Source organism: Gopherus evgoodei, chromosome 2 (assembly GCF_007399415.2).
Source record: "Gopherus evgoodei ecotype Sinaloan lineage chromosome 2, rGopEvg1_v1.p, whole genome shotgun sequence".
In the NCBI taxonomy this organism is placed as follows: domain Eukaryota; kingdom Metazoa; phylum Chordata; order Testudines; family Testudinidae; genus Gopherus; species Gopherus evgoodei.
In genome coordinates, this window is record NC_044323.1 from 73,637,068 (window position 1) to 73,659,394 (window position 22,327).

The following is a 22,327-nucleotide window of genomic DNA, read 5'->3' on the forward strand; positions in this document are numbered from 1 at the left end:
CTCTTGCCCTGTATCCCTAATATCTAATTTTTCTGAATGTTGGGGGTGTTATGTTCATGCCATGGATAGAGAAGTTGGACAAAAACATAAAATACTCTTGCAGGCAGGTTACAAAATAAGTTGTGTAGAATTCAGACAAACACACAAGAACCCAAAACAGAGACGCACAAAGCAGGCTTCTCCCTAAGGCCGAGGGGCACAGCTCACCCTGCCTTGTTTTAGGCAGGCACTTTCTGAACTGCTGAGACTGCTTCTCTATAGAAGGTAAGCAGCCTACAAGCAGGACCCGGGAAAATGATAGCTTGCAATTCCAGCACACTCTAGGGTCCGGGCCATTCTTGCCCTTAAATGTTATATTTTATAACAGCTTATTGTTCCACATTTCATTCTCCAAAAGTTGGCAATCCTAACTCATGCTTTCAGTAACTAAAGAGCAGTTTTTGACACTAGTGAGGTCCCTTTCAGTCCTACAATTCTATTATTCTGATTCTGTGAAGACAACCTAGCATCACTTTTGTTTTGTGTGCTACCCACTGCGTCAAAATCATTCATTTCTCAAAAAACTATGGACTATCCCAAAGATACTTTTAAAAGGCACACAGGGCCAAACTCAGCCCACACAAGATACAAGAGAGTTTGAACAACTGTCTATGCTTTTTAAATAACCTAATTTTGAGCTCTTGTAAGGGTTAATTAATTTTTTCCAACAAGCCTTTTAGTACTATTTTTATATGCCTTCCAAAATGCATGGAAGAATTCCCTTCAAATATGCACATGCTCCACCTCAAATCTCGCCTTAAAACTCACCTATGCTATAATGCATACAAAAATGGTTCTGACCTCTGCTTGAGACATATCTTGATCATCTCCATTTCCTTGTTATCATCTGTGCATCCATGGCTCAGCGTATCCTTAAAACTGTAAATCCTTTCTCTTTCCATTGTGAGACCAGTGCTCAGTACAGTGGGACCCCAACCCCTAAAAGTACAGGTACTAAATAATAAGGGGGGGGGGTGCTCCCAGGCTTTTGTGCTCAAGTGCATGCATTTGAGAGTATCTCTTAAACTCTGACTAGTCATAAGTGGTAATAATTAAACACGCTTCAGTAACTCCCTCTAGCTGGCATCGCCACCCTCAGGGGAGCTGTGTTATTATCCCATGGTACAGATGGGGTACTGAGGCACAGAAAGGATAAGTGACTTGTCCAGGGTCAGATGGGGAATTGGTGGCTGTTGTGGGATCAGCTCCCTAAGGCCCAGGCATTACTCAGCGACACCCCGCTCCAAGACACCATCGGGGCCACAAGTCCCTTGTACTTTACTGATTCCCCCTCAGCGACGCACAGCAACCGCCTGGCTCCAGACGCCGTCCGCTTCCTCACCGCACGCGCCTCCGCACCCGCCTTCGGCGCCTCGGGGGCTGTCGGCGCTTGCGCCCTTCTCGCGTCTCGCCGGCTAGGTGCTAGCACACACACGCTCTTCCCCATCTCCCTTCACCCGCCAGGGCGCGTGCGTCTACCCGCTGCCGTGCTCTCGCGCGCTGCTCCGCTTTCTCCGCGCCGCCGCTGGAGGCCAAGTGTCTTGCGCGCGCCCGCTTCTGGGTTCTTCTGCCCCCTCGGCGGCCTGCAGATTTCTCGTAGTCTTCTGCGCCTGCGCAAAGAGCGTGGGCTCTCGGGAGTGGTTATTTTGTGGCGGCGGTTGCTGTAGTGAGAAGCCCCACATGGAGCCTCCCTCAGGCACAGCAGGTAGGGGCGGCTGCACCCCTCCCCCTCCTGGTGCGTGCGGGGAGCAATAACAGCAAGCGCCTGCTGTCGCCGCCCGCCCGTGCCGCTCCGCTCTCACCGCCCCAAGGTGTGCTGTGGCGCTGGGAAAGCCCCGCGCCTGCCCTGCGCGCCTCGGGGGTCGGCGGTGGTGGGAGGGAAACGTGCAGGTAGGCTGGTCTGTGGTGCTGCCAGCTGACGTTAAAGGTCACGCTGAAGGGCGCCCTGGGGAGTGAAACTAACCCTGCCGTTTGCCCCGCCCTGGGGCCATGTGGCCCAAGCTGGGTGGTGGTATGAGCTTACTCCCTCTCCCTGCCTGGGATTTTGATGCAATCATTGACCCTGGTTATGCTAGACATGGTGATTCACAACCTGTTCTACAGCAGGACCCCCTCCCCAGCCTAGAAATGCGGGGAAGGCAACTCGGGCATGACCTCCTGATACCAGCCTGTGAGTCTCCTGCTGCCACCCTGCTGGACTTTCACTTGCCACTGCCAACAGTAACAACTGGGGTCAAGTTTTACCGTAGACAAGGTGCTGGCAGCTGCCAGCCTCTTAACCACTGTGTTGAGTAAACCAGCTTTGGGTGGGATTTGATGACATTTCAGCCACCTAGTCATCATCTGATCTATGTTAGCATTCCTATTGCTCCACCAGAGGCAGGGATACTGGGGAATGTGAGGGGGAATATTGAATGTAAACACAGTTGATGACTAAGTGCTTGTCTACATAGGAAAATTATGTTGGTACAAGTTAAGGTGTGAATTTAAACCTATATTGATATATTTAAACCAATATAGTTATACCATAATAAGCCCCCATGTGGATGCTCTTATTCTGGCATAAGAGGGCCTTTTCTCAGTTTAGTTTATATTGCTTGGGAAGGGTTTTAAGCTAAACAAACACAAAGCCATTTCTTATACTGGAATAATAACTTTCACATGGGTTTATTTTAGCATAACTATATTGGTTTAACTATATCCGTATAAAGCTATGCCTACAGTAGGAGTGCTTTACCAGCATTGTGTGGCAAATATATTGCCTTATACTGGCAAAGCACTCCTAGACTAGTCACAGCTAAACCAGCAAATCTACACTTTGTACTAGTATAGTAAGGCAACCCTCCACAAGTAAAATAAGTAATACTGATAAAAGTGTAGAATTGCTGGCATAACTGTGTTTTCAATACAAATGTCTATCAGCACAGCTGTGTTGGTCAGGAATCACACTTCTTCACACCCTGCCCTGACTGATGTAGCTATGTTGGAAGAAGTCTGTAATGTAGACATAGCTTCTTTGGCAAAATTTTCCTGTGTAGAAAAGCCCTAAGGCCTTGTCCATGCAACAGAGTTCATAGTTCTTGCTAGAAGTCTGACTTCCAATGCCCTACTTTTGGTAAACGCATAGCTATAAATCAAGTTTAAACTCAGCAGAAAGCACAGTGTAAATGGGTTTTAAGCACGTTATAAAAATTGCTGTACCCTTCTAGGTGGTGGTAGTATTTGGTGGTAGAATAATGTTCAGGAAAAAAACACCTTTGTCACACATTGATCATAGAAAATGTTTTAGAAACTAGGTAGGAATGCCCATGTTTAAGCATTGTTGCTGGCTCAGTTTCAACTATGGTATGATCGATGTATGTGAAACAAGGCCAGTCCCAGGAGTTAGCATTCAGCAGCACTCCACTGCTATTTATATACATAGACACATAATTTTTAAAATGAAGAATCAATGAAAATGGTGATATACAACTATATCTTCATTGTTAGATTAATAAAATTGTTTCTTTGCATTCATCAGTAATGAAAACCTGCATTTGATCTATCCTTATTCTACAGTTACACAGATTGGATGACAATGAACGCATTTTAGAATGCCTCAGGCTGCAGTTGGGGAATTGCTATGCTGTAGGAGGCCGGGCCCTGGATTCAGCTGTTATGCAATGTCACCACATATTCCTACCTCTCAGTTTATTGCTATTTTGTTTTCCAGTATCTCTGCTTTACTTTTTTTTAAATAAAACTCAGGCTTTGTCTACACTACTCTGCAGTGTGGACTACAGGGGTGTGAATAGCAATGTGGACTAAAATGCTGCGGTGGAACTCCCCTGTGTGGACACTGTGGGCTTGGCTACACTTGAGTTACAGTGCAATAAAGGAGCCTCGGGTGCACTAGCTCACTACACATCCACACTGGCAAGGCACATAGAATGCTCTGACTCTGCGGCTACAGTGCTGTTGGTCCTCCACCTCGGTGAGTGGAATAAAGTTTTCTGTGCCCCCACTGGAGCGCCATGGCGTCAGTGTGGATGAGGTGTTGCATTAATGTGCTCTGATCAGCCTCCGGAAATGTCTCATAATCCTCTTAAGTCAAGTGGCCACTCTTCTCATTGTTTTGAACTTGCTGTTAGAATGCGGATATGCTGTTTGAAAGCTCTGTTTCTGACAGCCAGCTGCTTATCTGCTCTGAGACAGATAAGTGTGGAATGCGGTGTGTGAGAGAGGCGGGGCGGGGAGTCCTGCTGCTGTCTGAACTTACAAGATAGCATGCTGACCGGCTCTCTCCCCAGGGCCAGCTTTAGGGCATGCAGGGCCCAATTCGAAAGAGCTGCCTCCGAAGATAGCGGCGGCAATTTGGCGGCAGATCAGTCCGTTGCCGCTGGTTCCGGTGGCACTTCGGCAGAGGGTGCAGGGCCCGATTCCCGTGAATCAGTGGAATCGCCCTAAAGTCAGCCCTGTCTCTCCCCCCACATATACACAACACACTCCCTGTCACCCTCCACTCCCATTTGAAAAGCATGTTGCAGTCACTTGCATGCTGGGATAGCTGCCCATAATGCACCGCTCCCAATGCTGCTGTAAGTGCCTTAAATGTGGCCGTGCAAGCAGCTGTTGATGTGGACAGACTACAACGCTTTCCCTACTGTGCTCTCTGGAAACGGATTTAACACACAGTGCTCTACATCTGCAAGTGTAGCCATGCCCTATGGGTCTGAATTAAAATGTTTCTACTTCGTATTAATGTGGTACTATTTGAAGAGGACTGTGTTAACATGAACTAATAAGTCTAGTTCTTGTCCACATGGGGAAGTTACAGTGCAGGACTTTGATCTACACTGCTGTTCATTCTCCTGTAGTCCAAAATGCAGGCAACATAGGCAAGCCTTGAGTCGCTGTTTGTTAGGTTGCGAGGAGAACCTCAAAATGTGAACCAGATGTAACCAGAGCAGAGATATCTCTGTGAGTTTGAAGAGAGACTGGAGCAATAGCTGTGAGAGGTGTGAATTGCCCCATTCATTTCAGTGTGTTAACTCAGATCCCAATGTGGTACTTTAAATGTCAACATAGTTAATTATTTAATTTTCCATGTAAAAACGGAGATGAATGTTTTTATGAGCAATGTCTTGTTTTAGTGCCACAAGTGCTGGTTGTGGTCTGTCTATATCACTGTATACTGCATTTTCCCCTATTAAGAAGAAACTAAGTCCAACTTGCCCAGCAGAACCCACAGATGTATTGAAGCCCTTCTGAGGGGGAGAAAATAGGCAGCAGGTTTAAAACAAATAAAAGGAAGTTCTTCTTCACACAGCGCACAGTCAACTTGTGGAACTCTTTACCTGAGGAGGTTGTGAAGGCTAGGACTATAACAGTGTTTAAAAGAAAACTGGATAAATTCATGGGGGTTAAGTCCATAAATAGCTATTAGCCAGGATGGGTAAAGAATGGTGTCCCTAGCCTCTGTTCATCAGAGGATAGAGACGGATGGTAGGAGGGAGATCACTTGATCATTGCCTGTTAGGTTCACTCCCTGTGGGGCACCTGGCATTGGCCACTGTCGATAGACAGATACTGGGCTAGATGGACCTTTGGTCAGACCCGGTATGGCCGTTTTTATGTTCTTAAAAGCTCAAGGAGACAAGTAGAGCTCCAATTGCAGCACAATCATATTTTGAACAACTGCATAATTTGTTGTGAGCAGTGTCTCATTATGGTGACTTGGAGGGGTGGAGTTTGTTTTGTATGCAGAGCTTGAAAGAATATCATTGCCATTTTTTCCCTAGTTCAACCACTATGTGAAGTGATCTGCTTACACAGAATTTTTTCAAGGGAGCCTCTTGCCTTTGTTGATAGTAATGCTGCACTTCAGTATTAGGTTCTGTTAGCAAGTCTCTTTTTAGGGACTCAGTTTCTCATTATACGCTTGCAACCAGCCCTCTACAAATCAGATTTTGTAAACACTCTAGTACGGGGGTGGCCAAACTGTGGCTCATGAGCCACGTATGGCTCTTTTACCGTTAAAGTGTGGCTCGCAAGCTCCCCCATGCCGCCACCCACTACTCCATCTGCCAGACTGGGGGAGAGGAGCTCAGGACCACTGCCTTGCAGTGAGGTGGTGGGTTTGGGAACCTGCTGGAAGGGATGGTTTTGATTAGCTGAAGTGGTGTTTCATGGACTGTTTTGGGAACTGCCCTGGGAAATAAGAGAACAAACAAATGATATAAACACCAGGGACAGAGACTACAATGGTTTGGAATGCTGAATAGTTTAAAAAGATTCTTCACAGGTAAAAATAATGTAACCCAGAATTCTCAACCTTTTCAATCTTGGAATCATTTTCCATGTAGCAATATGTGAGGAGTAGGCTGGTCACAACCAAGTGTGTTTTGAGCATTTAAATATTGTTATATAAATAGTACATATTTACTGTGGGCAGCCTTGATTTTTAATTTTTTTGTGTGAGGCTTGTAATCAGCTATTCAAGGTGGTTGTGCTTTATTGAAAATGGAAGGCTGTGTAGGTCCAAGCAAAGTTAAGTATGAACTAGTTAGGCACATAGCTAAGAATTTCCTCTCTTAGGCCTTTCTCTTGTTTCTAGGCAAAAATAACAGGATTAGGTTCCTCAGTACTCGCTTCCTTGCTCTTTATTTTTAAAATGCATGCACAGCACTCCTTATCTGTGCTGTGAAAGAATATGCTGTAAGAGGGCTCTCTCATTAAGCAGCATCTTACTGGATCTTCAAAGAAATATATTAGTGACAAAACTATTTAAAAAAATAAAGTATCTTTGAGGTTTTGGACTTAAAGGGTCTAGCACTCAAATAGTTCTTCAGACGGGATTTCTTTGTACAAAAAAGTATTTGGAATTTGGATTAAAAAGTCATCAATAAAAGCCATCAATAAAATAAATGGCATAAATCATAAATAATTATGTATGTTAGGAATGAAGTGCATACAACATTACACTCAGTCACTGATTGGATTTATTGTGTGGTGATACCTAATCCAACAATACCCCATCTTATTTATATTTCTGATTTACTGCTGATGCCGTTAAATAATTTGGTTTCCGTTTCCTGCAAGTTAATTTTTCTATTTATCCAGATGCTGTTTGTTTTTTGCTTTTCACTGGGATGTTAATTTTATGCTACATTCTCATTTTGTTCCTATTTTCTTTGTTTTTCATAAACATATAGCCTTTCTCTTGAAGAGTTAGTCACTGATTTAAAAGGCTGTATTCCAGGTTTTTCTGTTAGTTTCCATGCCTGTTAGGAGCAGAATGGCTTCATGTTTTATGTACACCAATGAATTCATATGACTTGCATACCTCCTTTTTTCCCCAGTTATGCTGTCATACTTGGGATGTAGAGCATCTTGTTCATATTTTCAGTTGCACTATCAAACCATTGTCTTGTCTTTGGGGAGTTCTAAATGCCATGTTCTGCCAAGAATTTCTCATCTGGGGCTGGTGATGAGCTAATAAATGCAACAGTAACTGTGGCAAGTGTATCAAGGGTATATTGGTAATAGGGAGGTTGCTCTTGGGACTGCTGTTCTGGCAAGAGAAGCTGAAGTGTTCAGGTTTGACTTCAGGAATGTTAAAATAGTGTTGCACTTGGGACCTGGTCTGCACTGTTGCTGTCATTTTATTCTTGCTGTTGTATTTGTGTATATCTGTTGACTGTAATATCACCTATGTAGAGTGTGTGTGTCATACATATAACACAAAATATATGTTAAAAGAATTTTAAGTTACAAAGACAAAAGTTAGCAAATGTCAGAATTAAGTTGCCCATGCTGCCTTAATTCTGTCTCCTTGTGAATATGCATTATGATAGTATATGATCATGTAATTAAAGACTGTTTTTTTCCACAGGATACCTGCCTCATTTGATGGATCTGTTAGCATTTGAGATTTTCTTCTGGTCTCAGTGTACTCCATGGTCCTGCTGTCCAGCCTGTCTCTCTGCTCCCTGTCGCTGCTCCTCATGGAGGCAAGAAGAGCAGAGGGGCCAAGGAGGCAGTGTGAGAATGGAATTAGATGGTGGAGACCTGTTCCAGTGCTGTACTCCCCATAGGTTCCCTGCCATATATGTGTGGCTGGTAGGCTGGATGGGCAGTCTTTTTCCAGGCTGCTCATGCAAACTTCAGCCAGCCACTTGACACGCCTCATCACCTCTCAGCCTTCAGGAGGGAGTCCTGACCTGACAGATCTGAGCAACTCCATCAGCCTAGGACAGCTGTTGATGAATCTGATCAGATGGGACTACTCACAGTAGTAACCATTATGCTGTGTAGTAAATGCTTGCTGGATGAGGCCCTTAATTATTTCCTCTCTATTAATAAGAAGCAAATAGAGAATGGCTTCAGCTCTGGCAGTTCTGTAATCTCTGGATTATAAAGTTGTCTTGTCTTTTTAGAATCTTCTTTGAAATATGTATGGCTGTATTCGTTATTAAGCAGATACCTGGGTATCTGAAATCCACATAATTAACAAAAATATGGCACTTTGCCTTATCTGCCTTTCCTTTTCTTTCCAAGTGTTATAGTATTGCTGAAACTGATTTCTGATTTACTGCAGTGTAGCCATTGTGGATTACTAGGAAACATGCTTGTCAGTATTCTTATAATCCAGTACTGCCATATTGCAAGAACACATGAGCCCCAAAGCAAAATGTAAGATAACAAATTCAGCCAGTGAAAAAGGTGAAAATTGACTTCGAGGTGATGATAGAATAGTGAGAAGTTAGAGCTTCAGAAATTTTCCCTGGAGTTGTCATCCTTGTACTCTATCTTAATTTGAATTGATGTGAATATAGGATAGAGAAATCTCAAAATCTGTAACTTTTTTAATACAAATATATATACTACCATCGGTTTTAAGAAAATCCTAAATATACTGCTGTATAGAGCACTAACCAGACTGTTGTTTAATTAGGATTTCAGGTTTTTCATGTCAAATTTACTGTTAAGAACTTAAGCATGGCCATACTGGTTGAGACCAAGGGTCCTGTCTGCCGACAGTGGCCAATGCCAGGTGCCCCAGAGGGAGTAAACCTAACACGTAATGATCAAGTGATCTCTCCTGCCATCCATCTCCACCCTCTGACAAACAGAGAGGCTGGGGACACCATTCCTTACCCATTTTGGCTAATAGCCATTAATGGACTTACCATGAATTTATCAAGTTCTCTTTTAAATCCTGTTATAGTCCTAGCCTTCACCATCTCCTCAGGCAAGGAGTTCCGCAGGTTGATTGTGTGCTATGTGAAGAAGAAATTCCGTTTATTTGTTTAAAACCTGCTGCCCATTAATTTCATTTGATGGTCCCTAGTTCTTGTATTATGGGAACAAGTAAATAACTTTTCCTTATTCACTTTTTCCACACCACTCATGATTTTATATACCTCTATCATATCCCTCTTTAGTCTCCTCTTTTCCTAGCTGAAAAGTCCTAGCCTCTTTAATCGCTCCTCATGTGGGACCCATTCCAACCCCCGAATCATTTTAGTTGCCCTTCTCTGAACCTTTTTTAATGCCAGTATATCTTTTTTGAGATGAGGAGACCACGTCCGTATGCAGTATTCAAGATGTGGGCGTACCATGGATTTATATAACGGCAATAAGATATTCTCCGTCTTATTCTCTATCCCTTTTTTAATGATTCCTAACATCCTGTTTGCTTTTTTGACTGCTGCTGCACACTGCGTGGACATCTTCAGAGAGCTATCCACGATGACTTCAAGATCTCTTTCCTGATTAGTTGTAGATAAATTAGTCCCTATCATATTGTATGTATAGTTGGTGTTATTTTTGTTCGTTTTGTTTTTATATTTTTAGGTAATGAAATCATCAACATTTAATTAGTAAAGAGCAAGCTACTTAGGAGCCCAGTCCTGCAACATTTATATATAAGTGGGCCCTCTGAACTCCATAGGATTACTCACATGCCTAAAGTTGCTCACTTAGTAAGTGTCTGCAGAATCAGATCCTAAGATCCCAGTTCTGCAATGAGCTCTTCACAAGTAGACTTCTGTACTCAATGGAACCCCACCACCTTCAGTGGGACTGCAGGTAGAGTTCACTGCAGAATTGGGGTCAAAGGCCCCAGCCTTGCAGCCGATAGCACATCGGAGGACCTTTGAACTCACATGGAACCCTTCTGACTTCTGGCTCTCTGGGGATACACCAATCCTCCCACAGACTGTAGGATTGGGGCCTTGGTGTGTCAATTGTGTATTCAACTCATGTTCAAACATAAATGATTTTTTATGATTATCTATTGTGGGGTGAAAAAAATCCTAACTTTAGAAATGTCATTTTCATATTCCATATCTTTTAGAAATCTGTGTAGTCTATTCAACATATTCATTTAAAAAATCTATTGTACCTTATTTTTCGCAACATTAATTACTATCAGTAGCAGAGATTTTTTAATACAACAATTTACATGTTTTTAAATCGTGTGTGTGTGTATATATGCACATACATACATATACAAATTACATGAAAATTATAATTTCATAACACCATCATGCAGTCCCCTCCCGTCCAATGTTTTAAAACAATTAAATATGGTAAATTCTCCAACATAAGATCTGACACACAAATTGGTAATTTTAAGACTATAGGCATAAAATAGTAAGCAGGAGATTAGGATTTTGGAGGAACGCATTATTTCCCTTGAGGGACAGCAAGGCATACTCCTCCTTGTATATTCATAAACACTGTAATGAGAATATTAAAAGAAATCTGAGTTTGGTAGCTTTAAAATCCCCTCCCCCTAAATTTAAATATGTTAATACTGCAGATTGTGTTTTAATAAAAATAGAACATGAAGGACGTACCCACTAGTATGTCTGTATTTAACGTACTATCATTTTTATCAATAAACCATGTATTAAAAGATTTTTAACTAGAGTATAGTAGCAGTGGTTAAAAAAGCAACAAACAAAGCTTTGGGCTGAAACACAATATTGAGTCTTATGATTCAGGAATTATTTTAACTGAGTCAGTTTTCTAATTATGGAAAAGCAAAAATTTATCTAAAAAGCTTGTGTAACTCAGCTAAAAATGGAACAATTTTAACATAAGTAGTTACTATATTTCATAATTTAATCATTTTAAATGATGTATATACTATGTATTCTTATATAAAATATGAGATGCACACACAATTAAGGGAAGTGGCATGGGAGAAAGATGAAGTCAAGCCCTTCCTCCCAGCTTTATAATCTAGAGTTTAAAATGTGATATGTGTTTGTGGGGACTTTTTCCATTTTTGTTTGTAACAGGTAAGCAGGAAAATGAATCTTACTTCTTTTAATGCAGCCGTTTTTAAAGTCTGTCACTTTGTAATTAACCTATTTAGCATGCTTTGATTCTTGGATGGCTGCAAGAACTGGATGAAATGCAGTTTGTCCTCCGGAAAACTAGCTACTGGCAGATGTACATCTTGGATGCCAGTTGATAGGCAGCAGGGAATGGAAAGGTGTGGAAACAGTGTCACTTACCTTTGTGCTACAGTATTGCCAAGCCCAGGCATTCAGCAATCCTGACCCAGGTCCCAAAAAATAAGGAAATTGACATAAAAACAGATTTTGTAATACAAATAATGGTGGGAGGTTTCTTTATTACTCTTATTGCTTTTTTAACATTTTAAGGTTCATGTTATCAAGCTTTTCTCTGCAACCCCAAATATTAGAAACTTATTTTTAAAAAATGAAAACTGAAATTCGCACAACATCAAATGAGTTCAGGAACTGGGGCTTCAAGAAAAGCCTCAAATATTAAGACTCATGAGAAAATCATGAGAGTTGACAACACTGGCATTCTCTTTCCTCATTCCTCTTACCATGATACAAAGTCATCTGAAATATTCAAAACACCTCTCTGGTCCTCTTGTTTCCTCCTAGAGATTAATTGATTTAGTTTTCTCCATTCTGTTTATCTTTGTCAGCCATTTTTGGCTGATGCTGTGAACTTTTAATTTCATTGTGAGTGAGTGTTGTTAGAATTTCCCCCCTCTTTCTTCCTTCGTCCCCCGCCCCTTTTACTTTTCAATACTCCAGTAATGAGGACCATATAAATACTTTCATAGACGGACCAATATTTTCTTCTCATTTGTCCTTTATAGGAGTAAAGGAAAGAAAGATGTGAGGTTACTTAAATAGCAGCCCATGAAGCCAGTTTTAACTAAGCAGGAAGAAGACAACAATTAACAAGATGTATTTCCAATAATACACCTTCTCTTCCACCCCCAAAACCCTGCCAGCCGGAGGTTGATAAGAAAGGCAGTAGTAGGTTGGGGGACCATCAGCAAGGTCCAGGGTCCACACCCTGGTGAGTTGCTCCAATGCAACCGCAACAGCCATGAAATGGGGGCAGGTATTGACGTTTATTAGGATGCTGTTCTTGCAGGGTCTTCATTGTCATAACCAGGGGGAGTAGTGGGGGCAAAAGACATATCTGGCTTTAAGACTAAGCTTGATAAGTTTATGGAGGGGATGGTATTATGAGATAATTGCCAAAATCAGGTTAATCAAAGATCAATTGCCAGATAATCAGCAGGTAAGTATGCCCAGTGGTCTGGAATGGGATGTTAGATGGGATGGGATCTGAGTTACTACAGAGAATTCTTTCCTGTGTGCTGGCTGGTGAGTCTTGCTCACATGCTCATGATTTAACTGATTGCCATATTTGGGGTCGGGAAGAAATTTTCCTCCAGGACAGATTGGCAGAGGCCCTGGAGGTTTTTCACCTTCCTCTGCAGCATGGAGCACAGGTCACTTGCTGGAGGATTCTCTGCAGTTTGAGGTCTTCAAACCACAATTTGAGGACTTCAATAACTCAGACATAGGTTAGGGGTTTGTTATAGAAGTGGGTGGGTGAGATTGTATGGCCTGCATTGTGCAGGAGGTCAGACTAGATGATCATAATGATCCCTTCTGACCTTAAGGTCGAGTCTATGAGTCTATAACAGCCTTTGGCTAATAGTAGTTGTCTAAAGTCCCCTTTACTTTAGCTGCTAGAATCAAAAAGAAGCTTTATTTTGTCTCCTCTTCCCCCTTCAAGAGCCTTCTGACTATTGCAAAGGTCCCCTCTACAGTATTCTTTCCTTCGTAGCTTCCTGGCTTCTGTGAGGAGGGAGGGTGGGGGATGTTACCAGTATGCCATGTTTTGTGAATTCCATGTGGTTTCTATTCTTCTCTAGAATTTAGTCCTGATACTCTGGTTCTTGTTGATGTATCTATTTCCTCTCCCCCCCCCCCCTAAAAATAATGAAAACCGTTAAACCAAATGGCTATGGCTCTTTGCCATCCAAAGCAATAAATAGTTTTTGCAGCTGAGGCTTTTAATCAGCCACAGAAGATTATTATAAATGTTGTCTTGTGCATATGACAAGAGAACCGTTTCAAGCAATGAGATTTGACAAAACTGATGGCTTTTCTTTTGTGAAGAAAGTTATGTGCCTGCTTAGGTGTTTTGCTGAATAAAGTTAGGCCCTGACTCAGCAGTACATCTGCTTTCCCCCTCTAGAATTAAAGGAAGGGAGTCCCTTTCTTTAATTCCTTACATTGTATTCTCTTCCAGTCTAGGCTATAGTTTCTGTGTCTCCTTTCTCCCCTCTACACATTGACTTTATTTTTCTTTGTCTCCCTTCTTTCGTTTACCTCTTTACTTTTATGCCCTTGCTCTCTTCTCTCTCTTTCTCTTACCATCTCTCTAGGTGAAGTAGTAGTGCTTGGGTCCTCTGTTGAAAGGAGCCAACACAGTTTCCCTCAGGTGAGGGAGGCAATTGTGCCACTCACCCTGTTTTTGAAGCTCTAGTATTAGTTTTCTTAGTTTCTGAGTACGTATGGTTAGCTTTCTGCAGTTTGTTTCATTGACATTATTGTGGGATTTCCCATGTCCCTTTGCAAAGGAAACATATAATGCAAAACAATAATATGTTGTCATAGTTATGAACGGACTCTTCTCTAATGAACTTCTTAGAATAAAAAGTGATGTCTGGCTCCCAGTGTTGAATGGTAAACTCATAAAATAGTGAACGTTTTGTTTGAGAAGGTGTAATACTGTTGGAAATGGCAAAAGACACTGCGGACTTAACAGCATGGGTTGTGATTCTACCTTCAGGTATCCCCTTATGAAATCCTGCATTTGATACATGGCAGCAGTTGTCACTGACTTTCTGGATGTTAATGGTCTTCTGAGTAAACAAGGCTTAGTGAGAGAGTGGCTACAATGTGGGGGAAGAAGTGAAAGGAGTGGAAATGAAGTGATCTCAGAGGGCATAACCTTTTTGATGGTAAAGCTCACTGTAGTTATTGCTGGCTATTCTGTGTGGTAACTTGTGACCAAGATCACAATCTATATTTTTATTGTATTTGTCAGACTTGAAGTGGAAAAACTATTTACATTATATATCAGTGAATATTTTTTCTAAGCATTGTTCAACTGATTTTTATTTTCTTAACTGCTATCTTGGTTGATACTAAAGTGGTTAGTATTGCCTTTTGGTCACTAACTTGTCTAGAAGTGCATACTGTATCACACATTGGGGCAGATCCTCAACTGGTGTAAATTATCATAGTTGATTTAGGACACCTTATACCAGCTAAGGATCTGCCCCAGTAGGTTTACTGTGTTGAAGGATGTACTGTATAATGGGGTAGAACTGGAGACAGAGGTCTGTGTTGTATGTCTAGCTCTGCTACTGACTTGCTGCGTGACATTTGCAAAGTTACTGAATGCCTGGTTTGAAGATCCTGCTGGGCTTAGGAATGAGAGAGACAGCTGTGTCCATGCCCACTGTCAGAAACATAGGCACTTAGGGGACTTTTAACAGTGGAAATTTGGACACCTCAGGATTTTAGGCACTTCCATGGTTAGGTGGCAGATGAGTGGAGGTTTGAGGATCTCAGTGTTGGATTAAGGTGCCTAAAATGGTAATTACGCATGTAGGTCCTTTTGCAGATATAGCCATGTCTATTTACCAGAGTCCAATCCAGAGTGACAAGGGTTACAGCTGGGGAGATATGTGCACAATTTTTTCTGTCAATTTACTGGGAAGGACTTGTTGATCAGTGTTGTCACACCGTTCATTTCCTGTTCAAAGAAAACAACTTCATTTTGTAATAGAACAAAGAGCTAAATATTATGGTATAATGTGTGTAAGATTGGAGTAACGTGAACGAATTATTCTTTTGAGTAAAAACAGGTTTTCAAGTGTAATAGTTATGACAATCCTTTCTCTTAGACCCTGTCATAAAATATGAATTAGGTGTGTTCTCTCAGATACTTTAAACTGCCACCTTTTCTACCTTTATACTCTAACTTAGGCCGTCCTTGATATACACTCAATTTGAGCACCAAAATTAAAATGGTTTAGGAACTAGTTTAGGGAAATCAATGCGATTCCTTGGTGCAGACACTCAAATTATGGGTTAAGAGTCTCCAGATCTAAGGCTATGTCTGTACTACCGCGGTAAGTCGACCTACGCTATGCAACTCCAGTTATAAATAACATATACCTTAGGTCAAGTTACCGCAAGGTCTACACCGCAGGGGGTTGACAGGAGAAACTCTCCCGTTGACTTATTTTTACTCTTCTCTGGGGTGGATTTGATTAAATCATGATTTAAATCACTAGTCAGGAAGACTCGACTTAATCATGGATTTCTAGATAAAAGTGCATTCTTGTTGTTATAATCTTAATACTTATTCTTCACAACTCAGAGATAGATGTAGGTTTCATTTTTAGAAGATACACACTATCCATTTTTAAAGTGATTTATTTTGACAACTTTTCAGGTTAGTTTTACAGCTATATCAGAAAATGAATGATTGTTTGGTTATGTCATTTACCAAAGATAACTGAAGCAGATATTTATGAAGTCATTGGGAGGTGAACTATCTCCAGTTCAACAGGTTAATCTTTAATATTTGGAGGATTTTCTTGCCATGCTGTATTAGGAGGCGAACATCATCAGACAGACATTTAAATTGTTGTATTTAACTAAAACGACGTTATGTATTCTAGATTTTTTCTTTAACTGTAAACATATAATATTTTAACTCAACAAGTATATCAATTTTTTAATTAAATATTCAAGTTTTTTAAAATAGGTTTGTTCTTGTTAAAATTGTTTTTAACTAAAATATTTAAATGAAATAGTTTTTTAAAAAAAACAAAAATTAAATTGACTGTTTCAGCCTGGTCAACGTGAGAAACTTAAAATATTGGCTTCTGCAGCTAACTCAGTCGTCTTCACCTTCATTTTCCTGCTTGTTCATAATCTGGAAAAGAAAAACAAGCTTTCCTGCTTTTTCAGGTTTCAAACAGTTTCTCAATTTGGAATGAATTAGTCCAAAGGAAGAAATTCTTCTTTCTAAACTGCAGAAGAAGCTGCTGCTGTTAAAAGTGAAATTATCACTTCAACAGTCTCTGAATCTAAGTGCTTAAGTGACTTCCAGTTCACTGGTGTGACTTCCTTTAAAACATCATCAGCAAATATATTTCTTGAATGGTTCACCATTAGCTCTGAAGTTTATTATAGTTGGCATTATGGAGGGATGACTGCTGGATGTCCATGTCATAGTCAACTCCTCTTCTTCAGCAGTTAAGGTTTGAGCCTGGTACTGAGTATTGGGAATATTTGCAAGAAAATGAGCTGGAGATAGTGCTTCTCCAATTCATTTTTTTAATGCTTGTAATTTAATTCTGTCATTGCATATTTCTCTTTTTAAGATCTCACTCAGTTCCTTCCACATTTCAACAGCGTCAGCAATAAAACAGCAATTTCCCTACATTTTGTTTAAGGCTACAGAAATAGGCTTCAGGGTACTCGGCACGTGTTCAACTTTTCTCTTAAGCACAATGTTGAGAACTTTGGCTGTGACAGTGCCATCTATTTTTTCACAATTTTGTTCACAAACTGTCATCAGATTAGGCCAGTTCTTGATATAATGCTCAAAAGTGTTCACTACTGAGTTCCATTGCATTGTGGAGAGTTAACTTGGTTCCTCCCACTATTTTCAGAGCAGCTGCTGCAAAATAGTTGTTATGGAAGTATTTTGCAGTTTCAACAATATTAGCCTTTATTTCTGGAACACTGAAGTCTTTGGCTAGGAGGTGCATCAAATGAGCATTGCAACCGTATGTTATTAGCTTGGGACTGTCTTCTAAATTTCTTCTCATCTTGGACACATTTGTAGCATTGTCTATAGTACGCAGGTTGGTCAGACATTTGAATTTTTTTTCACAATTTGTTATAGCTTTTACTGCTACTTCTTGTAAGTATTCCTCTGTGTGTGTATTTCCTAATATATCAGTTGTTTCTGTAAGGAAGACATTCCCTTCATTTGTTGTCACACAAGTACATACAACAGGATCATTGTGGACATTGCTCCACCCGTCAAGATTCAGGTTAACAATTTCACCTCTAGACCTTTTGCACACTGCTCAATTTCTCTTTCATACACTTTATCCAGCAATTTGCCTGCAATATCTGCTCTGTTGGGTGAACTGTATCCTGGTCTTAATGACTGAACAATGTTAATGAAGTGTGAGTTCTCAGTCATACAGAAAGAAGAGTTTGTTGCATAAACAAACAGGGCAATTTTTTCATCGTTTTTTGTAATCGGCTGGTTTTTATCACAAACTTATCAGGTTGTTTCTGGATGATGGAGATTTTTTTTCTCCTTTTGCTACAGGGTGGCTATGTGACATACATGATGTGACTGAAACACTATCATTGGCAGATAACTCTGAAACTATAGAAAATGATGGCGATCTTGAAGGTGCACAGTCTTCAGAATCCTGTATGATGAGGATGGATGCTCCTAAACAAAATAAGTCAATGCAATTATTTTATTATTATTACCATACTGTTCATTTAATATTACTCATTGCCTTCACTGACACTCAGGGTGTGTCTACACTACGGGATTATTCCAATTTTACATAAACCGGTTTTGTAAAACAGATTGTATAAAGTCGAGTGCACGCAGCCACACTAAGCACATTAATTCAATGGTGTGCGTCCATGATCCGAGGCTAGCGTCGATTTCTGGAGCGTTGCACTGTGGGTAGCTGCTTCGTAGCTATCCTATAGTTCCCGCAGTCTCCCCCGCCCCTTGGAATTCTGGGTTGAGAGCCCAGTGGCTGATGGGGCAAAAATCAGTGTCGCGGGTGGTTCTGGGTACAGCCTCACCCCTTCCTTCCTGAAAGCAGCAGACAACCATTTCACTCCTTTTTTCCTGGGTGAACTGTGCAAACGCCATAGCACAGCAAGCATGGACCCTGCTCAGATCAATACCGCAGTAGTGGACGTTGTAAACACCTCGCGCATTCTCGTGCAGTCTATGCTGAACCAGGACCTGCAAAGCCAGGTGAGGAGGCTACGGCTACGGCAGCATGGCGACGAGAGTGATGAGGACATGGACATAAAATTATCTCAAACTGCGGGCCCCTGCGCTTTGGAGATCCTGCTGGTAATGGGGCAGGCTCTAGCCATTGAACGCCGATTTTGGGCCTGGGAAAGAAGCACAGACTGGTGGGACTGCATAGTTTTGCGGGTTTGGGACAATTCCCAGTGGCTGCGAAACTTTCGCATGCATAAGGGAACTTTCATGGAACTTTGTGACTTGCTTTCCCCTGCCCTGAAACGCCAGAATACCAAGATGTGAGCAGCCATCACAGCGGAGAAGCGAGTGGCAATAGCCCTCTAGAAGCTTGCAACGCCAGACAGCTACCGGTCAGTGGGGAATCAGTTTGGAGTGGGAAAATCTACTGTGGGGGCTACTGTGATGCAAGGAGCCAAAGCAATCATTAAGCTGCTGCTACGAAAGGTTGTGACTCTGGGAAACGTGCAGGTCATAGTGGATGGCTTTGCTGCAATGGGATTCCCTAACTGTGGGGGGGCGATAGATGGAACCCATATCCCTATCTTGGCACCGGAGCATCAGGGCACCCAGTACGTAAACCACAAGGGGTACTTTTCAATGGTGCTGCAAGCACTGGTGGATCACAAGGGACTTTTCACCAACATCCACGTGGGATGGCCAGGAAGGGTTCATGATGCTTGTGTCTTCAGAAGCACTGCTCTGTTTAAACTGCTGCAGCAAGGGAATTACTTCCCAGACCAGACAATAACAGTTGGGGACGTTGAAATGCCTATAGTTATCCTGGGGGACCCAGCATACTCCTTGATGCCATGGCTCATGAAGCCATACACAGGCAGCCTGGGCAGTGGTCAGGAGCTGTTCAACTACAGGCTGAGCAAGTGCAGGATGGTGGTAGAATGTGCATTTGGCCATTTAAAGGCGCGCTGGCGCACATTACTGACTTGCTCAGACCTCAGCCAACCAATGTCTACTTTGTTATTGCTGCTTGCTGTGTGCTCCACAATCTCTGTGAGAGAAAGGGGGAGACCTTTATGGCGGGGTGGGAGGCTGAGGCAAATCACCTGGCCGCTGATTACGTGCAGCCAAACACCAGGGCGATTAAAAGAGCACACCACGAAGTGGTGCGCATCAGAGAAGATTTGAAAACGAGTTTCATCCTGGGCCAGGGTACGGTGTGACTGCTGTGTTTGTTTCCCCTTCATGAACCCCTCCCCTTTATTGACTCTTTCCCTGTAAGCAACCCACCCTCCCCCTTCGATTACAGCTTGCTTAAGGAAATAAAGTCACTATTGTTTAAAAATCATGTATTCATTATTAAAAAGTAATTATAAAAAGAGGCAGAGAACTGACAAGGTATCCCGGGTGTGGTTTGGGAGGAGGATAGGAGGGAAGGAAAAGGCCATTAAACACATTTCAATGTAATGACAGCCTTTTGGTTGGACTGTCCATGGGGGTGGAGTGAGCGGGTGCACGAAGCCTTCCCCCCACACATTCTTACACATCTGGGTGAGGAAGATATGGAACATGGTGAGTGGTGAGGGTGGTTACACAGGGGCTTCAGCAGCACTCTGTGACCCCACTGCTCTTCCTGAAGCTCCACCAGACGTCAGAGGATATCAGTTTGATCACACAGCAGCTCCAGCGTTGCATCCCGCCACCGCTGATCTTCCTGCCTACAGCTCTGATCTTCCTGCCGCCACCTCTCATCTCGAGCGTCTCTCCTGTCCTCACGTTGGTACCTCCTGTCCTCACATTCACTGGCATCTTTCCTGTACTTTGCTACCACGTCCTTCCACTCATTCAGATGAGCTCTTTCATTGCAGGTTACTTCCATGATTTCTGAGAACATTTCGTCTTGTGTCTTCTTTTTCCTCCGCCTTATCTGAGCTAGCCTTCGGGATGGAGTAGGGAGACTTGAAAAATGTGCAGCTGCATGAGGGAGGGAAAGAAGGGAGAGAAGTATTTTAAAAGATACATTTTACAGAACAATGATTATACTCTTTCACGGTGAACAACACTATTCACCTTACATAGCACGTGATTTCACTACAAGGTCGCATTTTGCATCTTAATATTGAGTGCCTGTGGCTCTGGTGTTACAGATCTCACAGACGCAGGTCTGGGCATCAGAATTCGGCTTGCATGCGGCCATGGTAAGCCATTGTCTTTCGGCTTCTCCAGCCTTCATATACATGGTGCCCTCTGATGCTTCTTTCCTGTTAACATGCAGCAGCAGAAGCCAACCCCCCCATCCAATTCTCTAGGATGATTGCTTTACCCCTTCCCCCACCGCATGGCTGGTATCATGGAAGATCACTGCTAATCACCTCCCTTCCTCCCCCCCCCCCACCGTGAGGCTGGTAGCTGGGAAGATTCCTGCTAGTCAAACACAAAAAAGCTCAGCGCTATCCTTCCTCCCCTCTCCCCGCTTGGCTACATGCAAGGAAGGATTTCTTTTAAGTAACAGCCCAGGAGGAAAATGGCCATCTCTGTCCCCTTAATTAAATTCCTGAATTTCAACCAGGTTACCATGAACGATATCAGTCTGCTGAGGATAACAGAGCGAGATAAAGAACGGATGTTTCTTGAATGCCAGCAATCACCGGGACCATACGCAGCTATGCTTTGTCATGCAGTGATACCCGATTACTTGCTACATGCATGGCGTGGTAAAGTGTCCTACCATGGTGGACGGAACAAGGCTGTCTTGCCCAGAAACCTTCTGCAAAGGCTTTTGGAGTACCTCCAGGAGCGCTTCATGGAGATGTCCCTGGAGGATTTCCGCTCTATCCCCAGACATGTTAAACTTTTCCAGTAACTTTACTGGCTGCGAATGCATCCCAAGCCCTCATGGCAAATCAATCATTAAAAAACGCTTGCTTTTATACCATGTTTTATATTTACAAAGGTACACTCACCAGAGGTCGCTTCCATGGCTTCACTGTCTGGGCTAGTGGCTTGTGATGGCTGGGACGGTAATTCCATCTGAGTCACAAAAAGCTCCTGGCTGTTGGGGCTAATGGAGTGCTGTGTGCTCGCTGCAAGCTCCTCCTCCTCCTCATCTTCCCCGTCCGCAGAATCCTCAGCGATGGTTGAGATTACAACCCCCACCTCAGAATCCATGGACAGGGATGGGGTAGTGGTGGCGCAGCTCCCTAGAATTGCATGCAGCTCAGCGTAGAAGCGGCATGTTTTCGGCCCTGCCCCGGACCTTCCGTTTGCTGCTTTGGTTTTCTGATAGGCTTGTCTGAGCTCCTTAACTTTCACTCTGCACTGCACTGAGTCCCTGGTGTGGCCTTTTTCCATCATAGCCTTGGAAATTTTTTCAAATATTTTTTCATTTTGTCTTTTGGAACGGAGTTCTGTTAGCACTGAATCCTCTCCCCATATAGCGATCAGATCCAGTACCTCCCATGCGGTCCATGCTGGAGCTTTTTTTCGATTCTCAGGAGACTGCATTGCTACCTGTGCTGATCAGAGCTCCACGCTGGCCAAACAGTAAATGAAATTCGAAAGTTTGTGGGGCTTTTCCTGTATACCTGGCCAGTGCATCTGAGTTCAGATTGCTGTCCAGAGCGGTCACAGTGGTGCACTGTGGGATACCGCCCGGAGACCAATACCGTCGATTTGCGGCCACACTAACCCTAATCTGATATGGTAATACCGATTTTAGCGCTATTCCTCTCTTTGGGGAGGAGTACAGAAACCGATGTAAAGAGCTCTTTATATCGATATAAAGGGCCTCGTAGTGTGGACGGGTGCGGGTTTAATTGGTTTAATGCTGCTAAAATCGGTTTAAACGCGTAGTGTGGACCAGGCCTCAGTACTACTTTAAAGGTGAAATTGTAAGAGGAAGATCTTCCTATTTCAGCTATTTTTTTTA

General features: G+C 42.6%; 1 protein-coding gene and 2 long non-coding RNA genes across 7 annotated transcripts in view; 2 read left to right on the top strand and 1 right to left on the bottom strand.

The window, feature by feature from the left end:
• Window positions 1-1,350, bottom strand: part of LOC115645827 — a 29,072-nt gene extending 27,722 nt beyond the window's left edge. For 4 of the 5 annotated variants that reach the window (XR_003998832.1, XR_003998831.1, XR_003998834.1 and 1 more), the window contains exon 1: window positions 841-1,350. This is a non-coding gene — a long non-coding RNA (uncharacterized LOC115645827). Of the gene's footprint in view, window positions 1-807 lie in introns of all 5 variants that reach the window. The other variant, XR_003998833.1, reaches the window with a different exon arrangement.
• A 199-nt stretch (window positions 1,351-1,549) lies between these two features.
• The window catches only part of CMC1 (C-X9-C motif containing 1), a 90,107-nt gene continuing 69,329 nt past the window's right edge, over window positions 1,550-22,327 (top strand). The window contains exon 1 of the mRNA XM_030550996.1: window positions 1,550-1,744. Coding sequence (XP_030406856.1) covers window positions 1,720-1,744 — 25 coding nt within the window. The 5' untranslated portion in view covers window positions 1,550-1,719. The remainder of the gene's footprint in view (window positions 1,745-22,327) is intronic.
• LOC115645828 lies at window positions 1,803-10,001 on the top strand. The gene is made up of 3 exons (XR_003998836.1): window positions 1,803-1,850; window positions 7,913-9,100; window positions 9,877-10,001. It is a non-coding gene; the product is annotated as an uncharacterized LOC115645828 (long non-coding RNA).